Source organism: Ochlerotatus camptorhynchus, unplaced genomic scaffold, assembly GCF_037179485.1.
Source record: "Ochlerotatus camptorhynchus isolate MF236.1 unplaced genomic scaffold, CSIRO-AGI_Acam_v1.1 ptg000188l, whole genome shotgun sequence".
In the NCBI taxonomy this organism is placed as follows: Eukaryota; Metazoa; Arthropoda; class Insecta; order Diptera; family Culicidae; genus Ochlerotatus; species Ochlerotatus camptorhynchus.
This window is the reverse complement of record NW_027040678.1, coordinates 1,753,087-1,770,385: the sequence shown is the minus strand read 5'-3', so window position 1 is coordinate 1,770,385 and position 17,299 is coordinate 1,753,087. Positions and strand designations below refer to the sequence as shown.

General features: G+C 39.0%; 1 protein-coding gene across 3 annotated transcripts in view; it reads right to left on the bottom strand.

Moving 5' to 3' along the window:
* The window catches only part of Amph (amphiphysin), a 167,709-nt gene extending 151,059 nt beyond the window's left edge, over positions 1–16,650 (bottom strand). Inside the window, exon 1 of one of the 3 annotated variants that reach the window (XM_065223249.1) lies at positions 15,963–16,650. In XM_065223249.1, the coding sequence (XP_065079321.1) occupies positions 15,963–16,031 (69 nt within the window). In that variant the 5' untranslated portion in view covers positions 16,032–16,650. The remainder of the gene's footprint in view (positions 1–15,962) is intronic. The other 2 variants (XM_065223250.1, XM_065223251.1) reach the window with 2 other exon arrangements.
* Positions 16,651–17,299: the final 649 nt, after the last annotated feature.

Sequence of the window (17,299 nt, the reverse complement as noted above, 5' to 3'; positions counted from 1 at the left end):
ATACTCTTCATTCCTCAAAACATTTCTTAGAGAAAATTTTACGAAAACTACATTAAATCACTCAAGTTAAAAATTAAAAATTAAAAATTTCGCTTATCGTCTTTCGACCGCAGAATATCTAAATCAAAACATTGTGATGTTCATTATACAGATTTGGCAGAAAAAATCTCCCTTCCTGTTCGTTCCTTATCATCCAAATGCAAACCACATTGTTGACGTTACTCTTATTGCTATATGCTGTCAAATGAATTTCATGGGCCAAAGTTAGGAACATAGAAAAGAAATGTGTCCCTAAAGTTGGGTCCATGATTTACTTGTGAAAACGTTGTTAAACAATTAAAATAAACATAAAATATTCAAACAGTAACTGTGAGTTTTACGTCTAGTGTGTATTATCAGGTAATTCCATTCAATAAATGCCATAATCAGGCCATTTGATGATCGTCAGTGCAACCTTCCCATCTTAACCTTAGAAGTCATGGCGGCTAAAAACTCCGAACAGAGTGATATTCTCAACCAGTTTTATTACTTACGAGAGCTGAAAATGTATTGAAATGTTGTGATATAAATTGATTTGTGTGTGGTACACATTTATCAATCATCAGTGATCAATATTTTCCTTATTTTTTGTGTAATATTCCTTAATTAATTATTTATTTGCGTGATAGGCCGAATGAAAGGACTAGACCCACATTACATACCGTAACCCTATCTTGCGAACGATTTGTTCGAATGAGTTAAGGGAGGCCCCTTAGGAGTACTGTTAAGGTATTTTGGCGTTAAAAAGTAGTTGCTAATGCTAATTGTGTGTGTCTTTAGGTTCATTTCGACGTTTTTAAGATAATTTTAACTGTTCTCATCTTTATTGTTGTGGCGTTTTAAAGGTCTTTTGACATTTTCAAAAGCAATTTTTGCGTTTTAAAAGTCATTTTGGTGATTTTGGGTCTTTTGGCGAGTGAATTTCAATTTTGCAATTCCCGGTTTTCCTGGTTCAAATCTAAAAAAAAATCCCGGCTGATAAATTCAGTAAAAATTGACATTGCAAATTTGCAATGATATTTGTGGGTAAATTATCTTCAATATCAAAACTACAGGAATCATTTTTTCAAAGCTAAAAAACATAATTCAATAAAATTACTATATTAAAAAACATTGATCTTTGCGATGTTTCGATACATTACAGTCATTCCATAAATATCACTCAGTTGCTCAGCAAGTTCTCGGGCTTTGCAAAAATAAGCGGTCGTCTTAACTCAAGCAAATTGATTTTTTTAGTACTTATCTCGGCAATATCACTTACTGTTGGTTAACCAATATTTTTCAGGTCACTAGGCCGAACGCAATTGAGCTGAATGTAAAGTTGAATTAGGTCTTTTTTAAAGAAATTTATTGGAGATCTCAGAGTAAGAAAATGTTTGAACACTCAGTAGTCTGAACTGTCAGAAACCTTAATAAATGGGATAAAGAAAATTTCAAAGATTCGGAAGCTTTGAGATTTGTTAGGAGCATAACACTATGTTTTTTTTTATAATTATAAAACCGGTAAGGTCTACGATTTCTAAAACAAAAATTGGATCGCTTTTAAAATATGGATTTAGAAAAAATACTCAAAATGTGGAATATTGGAAAATTTACAAGATTACAAAAAAAAACATTATTTTGGTCCTGGAAAGTTTTCAAGGCACTGCAACTTTGAAGAATGTTCAGGTTTCTAGAATAAAAAAATATATACATCATATACCTAAACAATTCCACAGCACTTATTATGAAACACATCCATTCCATGCAATGAATCAATCATCGTCGCCCACTGGTCACCATAGCCGGTCGAACTCCAGACGAAGCTAGAACCGCACTACCGTTCATACTGGCGACAACGCTCTGATGAGACCACGAAACCCTACCCCTAACTCCTCCCCTGATCCTATATGTCAACAATGTACCCCTTTAACCTCGAGTTAGCAGCGAATATTCGGCCCAACTCCTGCTAGACATAGATATAAGTGAATTTTGTTAAAAACAATGAAAAATGAATTATTGGCTCCGTAAAGCTAACGCGATTGAATCAAGCCTGAATACTACTCATTCGAATTGTGACGCATTTGGTATCTATGTGACTCACACGATGATATCATTCGCTTTGCATGCCACATTTGAATGTTTCACAATATTCTACTTTACCGACTTCTGCTTAACCGACTCATGACTCGAAAAATAGATAAACAGAGCTGCCTTTTTATTAGAGCGTAAGATTTGATATTCGTTCCTGCACCGTTGTCTTCGTTAGATTTCACTGGGTAAGGATGAAGTCACAGCACTTGTTTTCGCTTACAGTATGAGCAATTTACTTCGCATTGAAATGCAAAACACTTGGAATCCATCTGTTTTGAACAGTGGTGTGACTCAATGTCCAATACGCTTGTACTGATAGTGAAAGATGTTCAACTTGTCAAAGGTTGAAACGCTAGAAATCAACGTGTATAACACACTGAACCAAGCTGAAATACACTTTAAATAAAAGTAATTGTGAATTTGAAAAACCAAGGGTTTAAACACTTCGATCAGACGTGTGGGATTTTTTTCAGTGTAGGATTCTGAAGAGAATTCCTATGGATTTTTTTTTAGGAGAATTTGCAAGGCATTAAGTGTTAATTCAAGAGAAATGCTAAAAAAAATAAGGGACTTCTGACCAGAAATTTAAGATAATTCTTAAATAATGTCCTGAAGAATTCGGAGTTGAATTCCCTAGAGTTTATGGGGGGACGTAAGAAAGTTATGAGATGAATTAGTAGGTAATTCTTAAAATAATTCCATGGGAAATAAAATGATTAAAAAATCTTCTGGAGTTGGGAAAAGAACACCAAGGAGAATTCCTAGGTGATTATGAGTAAAATGTCATGAGGATCATCATCGTGAGGGGATGAGCAAGCGAATTTTAAGAATAATTTCAATTCAATTTTGGCGAAAATTCTAAGATAAGTATTAACAGAATTTAAAGGCTGTTCTGAGAATAATTTCAAAAGAAATATACTCAGGAGGATTTCTGAAAAGAGTTTGCTGGTCTAGCTAGTCTATTCTAGTATGCAATACTAGGATTCTCAAGGAGTTTTGATTAAAATTTTGAGAAAATTTCTAAAAAAAAAATTGAATTCTCAGAACAATACTAAAGTAATTCTATTGAGGATCCCGAGGAAATTCATAGGGGTGTTTCAACGGAATTTCGAAAAGAATTCCAATGTACGAAAAGAGTTCAAGGGTATTTTCTTGTGAGTTTTGGGAGATTCCCATGATTATTCTAAGCAGAATTCCAACGTAATTATGTAGCGAAAAAATTGTATGTTGATTTTAAATAGGTTAATATAAAACCATTTGGAAAATAAACACATAAGTTGAAAACGTTGAAATCTGCATGACTCCGAAATCATGGTGATTTCAGACATTTATTTTTCACAAACTTTATTTTTTTATTAATCCATAGTTCCGGAGTTATTCCGGTTTGCTTTGGGCTCACTCTGGGTCGGCATTCGGCTTTGCAATTTCTCATTCAAATGATGTAATTGGACCATTCACGGTTATACTGATGATCCATGATCACATTGGGCATTCTAATTCTCAACAAGAAGCAAAACCCGCCGTGTGACATATCGAACTTCACGATATTACAAAACATGGCCGATAATGGCCTTATTTACAGTCCACGGGCACACTATCCCTCCCAAGCATGTTCCGGAGCCCCCGGGGAAGTGCAATTTATTTTGCAGAAGGACGACGTTTCATTTCTGTGTGCCGAATGTGTTCAGTTGTCATTTATATCATTAGTTGTGACCCAAGTTCTTAATATGAGAGCATCATCGATATTGATACTCTTCATGTTGTAAATTTGCCACTTCTTCGGGGGCATCGGAACATTTTTAGGGTCACTAGAACATGCCCGGGAGACTCAATACGACCGTGGACTCCCAATAATGAAATTACTGGCCAAGTTCTGCAAAATCATGAAGTTTGATGTGTCTTGTTGAGAATCGGTTACGTCTCTGAAGGGGACCAGAACATTTACGGGATGGCCAATATGACCATGTCATCTCAATAAAGCCATTACCGACGCCAAGCTTTGTAAAATATTGAAGTTCGATATGTCGCACGATTCCGGAACATACCCGGGAGGGCTAGTATGACCGTGGACTGTCAGTAAAGCCATTATCTGTCAAGTTTTGTAAATGATGCCCAATGTGATCATGGTTCATTTGTATAGTTGAAATGGTCCAATTACATCATTTGATTGTATGATTAATACAGAACAGTAGAGGAAACCGGAATAATTTCGGAACCATTCACTAGTTTACAGCATATTTGAACTTTGTACGCTGATTTGCATTTCCCATGTAAAATCGTGCGCTGAATCCAAAAATGTAGTCCAAAAAATCTCAGTAGGATAGTTTCCGAGGCATAGCTAAAAAATGAAATTTCGCTTTCAAAAAATGTGTTTACTAAAATACAAATATCTCCGGTTGTAATGAAGCTATATTAATTATTTTAATAATTAACTACACTGCTTAAAAACTTACCAGAAATTATTTTTTCTTGGAAAAATGCAAAATAAAAAAATAAACAAACTATTACAGGGTGTCGGCTTTACGAAAAAAAAAATCAAAATTCCCTGATATTCCCTGATTTTCCAGTAATTTTCAAAAAAATTCCAGGTGCAGTGCCTACCCGGTTTTGGAAACATAACCCCATCAGCTATAACTTTTCTCAGAATATATTATTACTTTATGGACATTTATTCATGAAATACCACACGGACCTCTAACCCATGAAGAGTGGTCCAGTACAATTTCAAATTATCAAATATAGAATGCAAAAAAAGACATAAATCTCATGTTGCCAAAAACGGGAAGGATCCGCATTCTACCCTAAAGACATAACATCATCCAAATCTCCTTCATCTTCATGGTGACCAGCAAATCTCGATTAGCAATTTTCCCGGTTTTTTCCCGGAGTTTTGGAAATCATCGCTGTTTAGGTATTTTAATGCGATTAAGCCGAAGGTTAAATGGGTACTTTTTAAGACAGCAGCACCTTTGCTGGATCTTGAATTTGGATCTGCGAAAGGTTCGAAGTCTTCACAATTTGTGTATGAACATCTCGCTCATAACTTTACAGGCTTTTATTTGATTGTTCTCAAGCCTTTTCTTGAGATTAATTTCCTTTCACAGGAAATGTTGTAGCTAATGAACTAACGCATCGGAACAAACGTATTATTGTTTTGTACATTGTGAAATCATTGATATTATTGATGATTTCTGCTCGATAGAACGGAAATGGGCGATTACGACGAAGTAGCGCTCTTCCCTATGTATTACAGAAATTTTCTGTAGAACACTAGGAAAAATTCTGAAAATACATCCTTTCTTCGAGTTTTAAACACTTTCTAAGAATTCACTGGAGCTTCATTTTTTTTTTTTGCATGAGGTTTACAATGAAGACCTAGAATACTTAATACAGCTGTCAAAGCAATGCTTGTTTACGTATGAATCTTTATTCAATCATAAAAGTGCTACTCCAAGCAATGAAAAAAGCCTCCCAAGCAAAACCATAATCCTAAATTCTCATTTTGTTAGTTCTCTGAGCTAATCAAGTTGTTAAGAACACAACAAGGAACAACGACTAGAAATATTAAAAAAAAAACATTATCTTCTCTTAAAGCTGGGTTTAGACGAGGTAAGTCAATTGATCAACTCAGTTGACATCAACTGACTTGAACGTGTAAACTATGCCATTTAACTAAATAACTCTTAATCATTTTTGCATTTACTCAAAAGCGCTCCAATGCGCTCAAGGGATTGATTTTTGTTGGAAACAGCTGGATCGTTTGATGAACCAGCCTAAGGCTGAAAGTCGTCTCGTTAATAAAGGAAAAAAAAAGCTGGATCGAAAAAGAATAGAAGAACTATGAGTGTGATGATGGTTTCAAAATTTTACACGGTGAGGTATACGAGTACAATCTTAAAATGCTTTTGTTTTGCAAATGGAGCATTTTATTTACATCTGGTTAATGCTACTTTAGTAAAAAAAAACTTAAGGACTACTCAATAGACATATAATATAGGAAAATAATTTCTTTTCAGATTTTTAGGTGCATACATAGATTTTAGCTTTTCTACCTCTGTAGCAGCAACCATATTTAAATAAAAAAAATGGAAAATTTTGAAACCATCATCACTTTCACAGTTCTTCTATTCTCCACGAGTGCCAACTTTGATTTGCCAATTAGGTATAATATCTATTAAGAGACGCACATTCAAGCATTGAACAACCACAACTCTATTTAAAATCTGAAATTGAAAACGATCCTCAAACTCCAACGAGTAATTAAGTTGTTTGAAACTAGCGAAGTCAGCCATACTTATTAATATGTTTCTGTTATAAAGAAATATTTCCCTGACAATATTCCAGGTCCAAAAAGGAATTCCCTGACATTTCCTGATTTTCCAACAATACCGCAAATCTCACTGACAGTTGATATTCAAATGATCGAAAGAAAATTTTCTTACCTTTAATTTGGCGTTAAAATAACTGATATAGTTTCATTACAACCGGAGATATTTGTATTTTAGTAAACACACTTTTTGAAAGTGAATTTTCATTTTTCAGCAATATCTCGAAAACTATCCTACTGAGATTTTTGGAATTCATTTTTGGATTCAGCGCACTATTTTACATAAGAATCATTGGTCAAAGATTCAAGTTCATTTTTTTTTTTATTTTTATTTGTAAACTAGTGATTGATCCAAATTTTTTCCTGACGTATTCAAGAACTTGAATAGATACCCGACAAAATGCAACTTTTTGTGCAGAAAACGATTGAGAAAAACGCATTAATCAGCTAAATTGTTTGTGGCGTCTTAAGGGCCATTTAGGTTATTTTAAAGTCATTTCGGTGTTTTGAAGGTTATTTTGAGATTTGTTTCAAGACGTTTCAAGCTGTTTGGGGGTTTTGAAATCCATTTAAGCAATTTCAAGCACATTTTGGCAGTTTTAGGTCATTTTGGTGTTTCAAAAGCAATTAGACATTTTCAATATTAGCTATATTAGTGGTTTTCAGGCGTTCAAAGATTTATTTGCCCCGGGGGAATCGGCCAGTATTGACCGGTGGCAAAAACTGCCAACAACGGAAGTTATATCAAGTTTTCAGGACTACATTGACCACATCCGGACATGTTCCGTATGGCCAGCTTTTAACTATGTCTAAAAGTAGAAATATTCAAAATATTCTTTACTCTTTGACATAGTAATTAGCTACAATACGAAACGTTATTTCAGATTACCCTAATCGACCTCTTAACTTCAGACACTGCTGGGTTTAAGATTTTGCCTGCGTAATACACGTATCATCTAGCTAGGTATTGAGCCATGTAGGCAGCACATCTGAGATCTCGTTTTCGGCTTCAAGTGTGCATTCGAACGTGTGCAAAAAACAAGTACTGAACAAGTGCTCTACACTGCATCACGTAAGCCGGTTTTGCTCTTGCTGTAGGTTTACACTCTCGATCGAAAAAAATAAAAGGGAAATACCTACAAAGAGTGCAAAAATACAACCAACCCTTCACGTGTGCAGCAGAGACGACTGGATGCTGCCCTCTCCGCCGCGTCCACCCAAAGCCTAGTGAAAGAGAAATTTTCCCCTCCCCGAAATTCGAACATGTGTTTGTAAGATTTGGATCCATTTCCGACAACGAAAGTAGGTCATCGAACTTTTGCACCATCCAAACGTGTGTGCGGGAGGGGGAAGTTTGTTTATCGGTACGCACGATGAAGCAAATGGAATCACAGTACCTTATACAGTTTATTAGTTTATTTTGGTTGCACGGGATTAGCTAAACGATTGCGAGCTGAAAAAAAATGAATTTACTTGGATAAATATCCGACCACTGGCTTACGTAACAGCCCGGAGACTGTCTCGGTGTTTCAGAGTTAAATTTGCAAATTTCACCGAACAACACGGTAAACACACGGTTGTCACGCGTGCATCATCATCATCATCATCTGGTCGCTCCAGCACGGTTGGACGGAGGACTTGAATGGAAGTCCGTCCAGTCTCACAGAGTCCGTGCTGGGTTGAGTCAATCAGCGAACTAGCGAAGCGAATGAATATGCATATTACGTGCAACAGCAGAGAGGTCTATGAAACGATGTTTAGACGAACGACGACGATGATGATGGATGCAAATCAGCAGCTTATATGGACGAGACTGTGTGTTTGCAATCGGTCTTATGCAAAAACAATAAATGCAGCAAATGGAGATTTAATACGGGCGCTTTAAGATATTCGTCGCTTGTTGTCGGAAGAGCTGGTAAGTGCATGAATAGTAGAAAAGGTTAGGGAAAGTCGTCTTTGATAAAATACCTTATGACTGGACAAGTCTCGGAGGAAAAAAAAACTAGGCCCTTTGGCACAGTTCACCAATAGGCGATTACATCTATGAACGTTAAATCGATGTATTTTATTATTTGTCAACACAACCGTTATTATTCCCATTGATAAAGATTTAACTAAGTAACAAATTACATTGAAGGGACAAAAAGTGTCAAACCCTCTTCATTTCCCATTTCTGCATACACCTTTCCAATCATCAGTAGGTATGTCACGCACACGCAGCGAACTGAACAAACAAAACAAACAACCTTTCTGCTGATAAGGGTCGACCTCCGGAGCTTATCAATGGAAATGGATAAAAGTGGGACCTGGAATTTACGGTGGATTGCGCCGACCATGTTATCGCGATTGAACACAAGACAACAACCACAAAGCAACCATTTAATAATATATAGAATACCGGCGACGACGGTAGAGACAACCGTAATAATTTGTCGGTGTTATAAAACGCCATACTCCCCTCCCAAAAACGGATTCCACTATTGCTTGGTACGTGGGACGATGAAACACGATGAAGTCACGGTCAAACGATTGAACCCCTCCGAAAAACACGGGTTCGCTTTCAGATGTGTAGGATTCAGAAATATTAGCGAGGATTATTAAAATTCTCGCCAAACAGGTTTTCCAATGTATTGTCACAGTCGCAGACGGCCCACGATCCCCGGTTTGTTTATTAATTGCAATCAGAATCTCAAAATTCCTTAGATGGTTCGATCAAGAACTCGCAAGATACGCATCAAAAGAACATCACCACAGTACCTTGTAACGCTCTCGCATTTCTTCTCACTTCCGAGTGGCATACATTAACACCAATTGCCATTCAAATTTCATTGCGGCAAGTCACTGGCTTCTCTGGGAAGACTTTGTATGCCTCGACAGCTGTTTCATCGGTAAGTTGTAGAGGTAGGCTGGCTCAACATAAAAATCCAGTGTCAACGGCAGACCAGCAGTGAACGTCCGTCGGGATGAATATTTGTCATCTCTCTAATAGCTCGTCCGATGTCGGATGATGGCCATCGCGGTGGCAAGTGATTTGCTGTGCAAACGACGCAAACGACGCAACCGACGGAAAGAAGAGAAAGTCCAAATATTGCATTCAATTCACACTTCGTTTGACTGTGCCGGACCCGGACTGGACCGGGTGTTTGAATGCAGATAAAGACACAAATGGAAGCAGACACCAGATTTCATGACCTGTTGAGTCTACATAAAGCCCGCTCCCAGACTGATTACCGGTGGGGCTTTTATCTTCTTATCAAGATAGATTCCATGCTTTGTTAGATGTATGTATTGTATAATAGCATTGCTTTTGTTCAAATTCACTGCAGATGAAGATTTTGAATGGCGTGAATGTTGACAAAAGCTTCTTCGTATAAGCAGTTAGTAATTCGTCCCCATAGTGCTACAACTAGACATCTTTGTATGGATTTCATACAAAGATACATAGTTGTTGTATTGATGGGACAATAGAATCGAAGTGAGTATCAACCCAAAATCGACTTTAACATCGGTAAAGGACTTTAATGCACCATCCAGCTGTGCACATGGATGCTTCACTAAAAGGCCGTTGAGACGTTGCTGAGGCAACAGAACGTGGAATACTGCTCCAAAAGATATCGAGGCCAACCAGCCGCTGAAGATCGTTTTGCGTGGACTCCCTGACATGGAAACCAATTCATTGTCAGAGGAGTTGAAGCCCAATGGACTCAAACTGGTTCAGATCTACAAGATTGCTCGTCATGAGTGTTCGACAAAACTCAAAACTCGAATATCATGCGAGAGTTTATTCACCTATGAGTTTTGCCCTGCAAAATTCAGCTACGTAAAAATCCCCGGTGAGTTTTCACCTTCAAAAATTTAAACTAACACAGTAGATGTACATTCCTGTGCATTTTTTTAAGTCAGAGGAGCGGAGCAACGGGCAAGCATCTAGAATGAGCTTCCAAAAGTAGCTTCCTCTTAAGAAGTTTTTTTCGGAAGCAGTGATGGCATAATCATAAGTAAATTGATATTTTTTTCGCTCTCATACTCTCTCTCAATATGACGCGTGCTATTGGAGCAAAATATCATGCTTGATGTTGATTTTACAAGCTCCTTTGATATTGCGAGATAATTCACAACGTATAAAGTTGAAGTTGAGAGTTAAATCGACGCAAAAATGATTCCGTTGCACCTCGTTTTCTTAGAAAGAGAAGGTAGAATAATGCAATCTCTTTTTTCTCTTCAGCGATGGCAGACACGAAGCGACTGCTGCCAGCCGTTATGGAAGTTTCGGTTGCGTTCGGGTGTAAAGCAAAATTCATGAAACACAATATAACCATAGGGGGCCTCCCTTAGCTCAGTCGAAAAAGGCGCAGCTACAAAGCAAGACCATGCTGCAGGTGACTGGGTTCGATTCCCGGACCGGTCAAGGAATATTTCGGGTTGGAAAATTTCTCGACTTCCCTGGGCATAGAAGTATGATTGGACTTGCCACACAATCATATCAATGCAAAAATGGTACAGGCATCGAAAGCTCTCAATTAATAACTGTGGAAGTGCATCTAGAACACTAAGTTGAGAGCGCGCAATAAGCTAATATGCGATATGCAATAAGCTTGAAATGCGGAGAAGAAGAAGAATCTCACCATAGTTTGGGTTTGGAGAGACTTGCTTCTGGTGAGTTTGGTTAGCTTGATATTCCGTGCTGCAATATTAACCGCAGTTGTTTGCTTTTTGATTTTTGTCTTCGAAAATCAAGCGTGATCTTGTTCTTTGGTGGGATTTGATTTTTTAATATTCTATAACTCATTGTAGCACGGAAACTAGTCCGATAGCTGTTGGCTCTCCTTACTGTTGAACATGTTTTGCTCCGTTTTTTCGACTTTTGTGAAGTTGTAATTAGATTTCGATTGTGCTCCCGGTCCAGAAATTTGTGGTATCGCGAGTGATAGTTTATTTATGCATTGTATGATTTTATGAGCGGTCGCTTCGTGTTCGTGTCAAGGAGATGCAAGTTGCCACTTCCACTTGGAGCAATTGACAATATTAGACCAGAGGATTGATCCCCGTAAGGCGGGTCTATGAGCGGAACTACTACACAAAACGTGACAGAGCTGCTTGCAAAGGATCCACTTGGACTGATTTGGAATCTAAACTTGGAATTTAAACTTAATTTCTATGAATCCGTAGCATTTGGAATCATTTGATTCGGATGAGACTTAACTTTTATTTGTTTACATTATATTCCAATCAGTAAATGCATCCTACTAAATACGTGAAATCTACAAAACAGGAATTGCTTTGATGATGGAAGTGTATATGCAATACCAATATACATTTTATATCGGTACTACGTGAATGCGGGGCTTGTTGTAAGTGAAAGTAGCCTCGGAATGGACGTGAGTGACCAGGCATTCTGAAATGGTTTACTGAATCTCAACAGAGCTATCACCTTTCAACTTCCGGGCTAAAATTGTTTGCAATGGGATCAATATAAGATTATATTGCAAACATTTTTCTTCCATAAAAAAACACTGCCGGACAGTGGAAGTTGGATTGTATTTACATACATATACATACATTCGCCTATTGATTTCTTTGGGACAGTTAAGAATCTCCTTTCAACAACTTGGTCAGCCAATTGATCAGAAAACGAGCCATCCAACAGAAAGATGTTCCAATAATGAATGGGGAGAAGAGCCCGCCCTTTATCCACGAAATGGTTGCAACAGGGAGTTGACACACGTCCCGATTTATTTATATTTAGTAATAATCAGATAATCAGAAGCATAACGTCTACAAAAATATGCGAGTCGATTGAAATCTGCCGAAAATAAATCAGAGGTAGGTTGATTCTTAACAAAGAAGGTACATAGGTGAAGAATAAGAGAAAGGAGGGTAAAAGGTGTTGACATGCAGAATTAGAAGTAGACGAGATTAAATGCGCCTGTTTCCAATCCTGGATTTAACTTTAATACCCCGATTTCGGAGTATTACAGAAAATCCCAGATTTTCAAAAAACACTCAGCCAAGAAAAACCTGCTCTCACACACACAGTTACACAAGCAACGAATGTCTCACGGCCACTGCGAATAACCCAGAAAGAGAGTCACTTCTAATCAGTAGTATGGGAAATTTAAGAAAACTGCAGGTACTCAGCGCTGAGTTCCTGCAGTTTTTAGAAATTTCTCATACAATTGAGTAGAAGTGACTCTCGTTCGGGATTATTCTCAGTGGCCGTGCATGTTTATATTATTTATTCGATGCGCAGCATTCAAGCAGTTGTTGAAATCTGACACAGATTCGCCTTGTGATTATGAAAATAAATTCGATGAAGCTATAACATTGCAAACGTGTTTCACGAGGATATCTTAAGAGAGAACTTTTAGCGGCGCCGGTGATGTAGTGGTAAGCGTGGCTACCTCTCACTCCAAAGGGCATTGGTTTAATACCAGTCGACGCTGCCGGGATTTTCTGAGGCATAACATCTCTGATCACGCCTTCCTTCGGGGGAGTAAAGTCGTTGTCCCCGATCCATGAGTTGATGGGTCGATAGGTAGGATGCAGATGTGGGAGCTGCCTCCCTGGCGTCGGTAGCATTGGTACTCAGTACGAAAAACAAGATCGACGGAAAACAAATCAAGGGGAAAAAGAGGTAACTTTAAGTACATTGACACCACAATTATGGATGATTAGCTAAAAACAAATATGGATCAGTCAGTCTAGCGTGTTAAGCGAATTGAGGTGATCCATAATTGTAGATGATCTACAATTGTGGGGTTAGTGTACATAGATTCAACATCAATACAATTTTGAGAGAAGTTCAGAGGGGAATTGTTGTGGACTTTTTAGCAGATCGATATGCACTTAAGGAAAATTTCAAGGAAAATTTAGGAAAGCTCCGGGAGGACTTAAGATAAGTTCCGGAAGCACTTTCTCTGACAGCTTTCGGAAAATTGTAAGGGAACTTCACATACATCCAGGAAAGATTCGAGAGAACTGCTGAAAAATTACAACAATTTCTGAGAAAACTGTTGAAAACTTCCCGGCATATCACAAGGAACTTCAAAGAAGTTTCCGTGGAACTGCCCACAAGTTCATTTCCAGCTTCCCAGAAGTTCACTTTCCTTGATTTGTTTTCCGTCGGTCTTGTTTTCCGTGCTGAGCACCAATGCTACCGACGCCAGGGAGGCAGCTCCCACACCTGGACCCTACCTATCGACCCATCAAGTCATGAACCGGGGACCAACGGCTTTACTTCCCTTACGAAGGAAGACGTGATCAGAGATGTTATGCCTCAGAACATCCCGGCGGCACCGACTGGGATTGAACCTTGGCCTGCTGGGAAGCTCAAAGGAATTCCGATGACAACGTCAGAGTACGACGAGAAATTTAGGGAACTTCCGAGGAGTTTAGAGAACATCCGACTAGAATTCCGAGAAATTCCGAGAAGAAGTGAACTTGTTGGAAGTTCCGTGAAATTTCGTTAACGAGAACTTCTGATAAGAAATCCAGAGAAGTTCAAAAAAAGTCTGACGGGAAGCTCAATTGAATTCTGAGGACAATTTCAGAGAACTTCCGACGAGAAATTAAGGGAACTTCCGAGGAGTTTAGAGAATATCCGAAAATAAATCCGAGAAATTCCGAGAAGAGGGTCAGAGACCTTTCGACGTGAAGTTCAGAAAACTTCCGATGAGAAATTCTGAGAATTTCCAACGAGACGTGTTCAGAAAACCACTGACAAAAAGTTCAGAGAACTTCCGACAAGAAGTTTCCAGAACTTCAGAAGAGAAGTTCAGCGAAATTCTGAGGAGAGGTTCAGAGAGCTTCTGGCGAGAAATTCTAAGAACTTCCGAAAAGAAATTTAGAAAATTTCCAACGAAAATGTAAAAGAATTTCCAAGGAGAAGTTCAGAGTTCTTCCGAGAGAAAGTTCAGAGAACTCTCAGAGCACACAGTTCGAAAAAGTAGTGTAAATTTCTGTTCAATACGGTGCACATAAATAGAGCCTCACATATCATATAAGTTTACATTATAAATCGTGTAAAGTTCTAAAATATTTCATGAATTGTTGCAAATATTGTTTACAAAAACCCATTTTTGTAAACAACATTGCTTACAAGTTGCTCCTTTGCGTGAAATGTTTACATCACAATTAAAATTCAGAATTTTTGGCTGTGAACATCTAGTCGGAAGTTCTTTGAACCTCTCGTTGGAAATTCTTTGAACTTTTCGTCGGAACATGTCGGAAGTTCCGCGAACTGCTCGGAAATTTCCTGATGTGCAGAAAACTTTCGAGGAGAAGTTCAGAGAACTTCCGACTATAAATTAAAAGAACTTTCGACTAGAAGTTCAGCGAACTTCAGAGACCGAAGAGATGTTCAGAGATATTCTGACGAGAAATTCAGGGAAGTTCCGACTAGAAGTTTGGAGAATTTCCTACGAAAAGTTCAGAGAACTTGTGAGGATAGGTCCAAGAAGTTCAAATAAGTTACGACTAGAAATTCAGATGACTTCGGACAAGAAGTTCAGAGAACTAACAAAAACATCTCATAACGTTTCAATATCCAAGACATTCATACCAAATATTCTTTATAATAACTGTCTTGCCGGAAAGTCCTAAAAATACTGTTGTTTTCCCGGAAATTTGAGACTTTCTCGTATGTCTTACAATAAATCTGAAATCTCAGAGATTTCAGTTCCCGTTTCTAGGGTGGTTTTAAAATTTCAGAAAGTTGTCCAACATGTCTACATCTACATCTAATCCGACAAAACACTTACATTCTGAGAACCTCCCGGAGGAGTAGTTACTCGTATTTCTAATGCAAACGATTGTCTGATTGGAGGGACACTGTCTGAAGGAAAACGAGCAGAAGCTAAAAATATCTGCCCGGCGCGCGGTGCGTTATGGCCAACTCCACGATACCGGACCGACCGACCAACCGGCCAAACAGCACACATGTATTTTGCTCTTCATTCTGCCACATTTTCTCATTCATTGCGGGACGACGACGACGACGACAGTTCTCGTATATATTGCAGTTTTATTTTTAAAATAGCTCTTCTTTCCCGAAGAGTCAAGATTTTTTATTTGTTAAAATTTCCTCCGAAAATTTGACGGAATGTCCCTCGCTCTCTCGCGTGCGCATCACGCTCAATCGATGGAACCGTCTAAAACCGTCTCCGGATGGAAAAGCCAGATGCAACAGTTACTGCCGGGAGCTTGGAGCTGGCGTTTCAACCGTTCCAAAACAATCCACTGAATTCTCGTTGGAAACAAGTGGCGGTACCATGGGGAAGATTTATTACTTGAAAAATATTGTTCTCATCTCTCGGTGGCGGTCGTCATCAGCCAGCCAAGCACCATGGTCTGTCGTGAGATGATGAAAATCTCTGTCCGCGTAGAGCTGAAGAGCTCCAATCTATTTTTGTACGCCTACAAGATTAGCCAATGTGGCATCCCTCGCGCTGTACGCGGTGCGGTACCAAATCCACCCAATCCGACGAGGATCTCAGCTAAGATTCGTTCTAGTACTACTACCTACCTTTTCCTTTGCCCTTCCGGCGTGCTTCTGGACGGACTTGGCCAGCAACAATCCTTTATTTTCGGCCATCGTGCGATACTGTTGCAGGTTGGAGATAATCTTGGGTGGCTTCCGCTTGTTAACACTCGACTTCCGACGACTACTGAGACACACACTCACACTGGCACTGACACTGAGATCCGGTTTCTGTTATTGGACCAGAATTTCTGAATCAGAACAAAAAAAAAAACTTAACACTCCCGTCACGAAAAATGCACGGAACAGCCAACCAGTAGCAGCAGCAGCATTCGAGGCCAACTCTCACTCAAACTTCACTCCCGAAAATTTCACTGACCGCTAGCGCACTACAGCAGAGCAGAGGCGCAAAAGAATAAAACACACACTCGCTCGCTCTTACTAGCCTGTCGCCGCCAGGGAAAATATATAATTCGGAAAGAAAATCTTAAAGGAAAACTGCCCCCGGTCTTCCTCTTTTTGTGTCACACACGCACTCGCGCGTTTTCCCTCGCGGTTTTTCCTCAAGAAGCACTCTGCGCGAAAAACTCCAACACACCAACTTTTCCTTCTGTTGTTTTGCTTTTTCTTCGGACGACGGACGACTCGCACGGTCCCGATTAGTAGAGCTGTCAAAATATGGGTGGAAAAAAAAACACAAACACCGAGCTTCGACAGACGAATATTCTCTCTTGTTGTTGTCCGACACCAACTCGCGACGACGATCACTGACGACTGACGGAGCGAGCCGCGGCCAAGTACGACGCAACACGACGGCTAGGTCGGTTTCATCGAAGACGTCGCATATCAAGATGGTTGACTCTGACTGCTATGCAGCTTCCTCGTATCTAATGAAAAATCTTCAATCAAGCTCCGAGTGATTTTGATAGCACCTTGATGACACCTAAACCCTTTTTGAGAATAGCATCTTTGTTTTATATGATCGAAATTTTGGATCGTATACAACAACTACTAGTCTTCATGATATGCAGTCTTTGGTTTCGCGGGACGAACGGGTGGTTGTTTTGTTGCTTTTCCGGTCGTGTTTCGTGTAGGTCGGATAGAGAAAGAAGCACAGATAAAGAGTGAGAACGAATGAATGCAGCTAGCAGGTTGCATCAGTTGCATAACAAACATTCAATTCCATTCAAACGGTGGATCAAAAACCGGTGGGTCGTACGACGCAAGTTTTGGTTCAAATTGACTGTTGATCTGTCCTATGATCGGGTCGTAATATGTGGTGGAAACTAACGATTTTAAATTGGCTCACTACTTGACTAGCCTATTGGCCCAAAGCAAATCGATTACCGTTCTCCATTCTAGTACTATACACTCAAAAAATA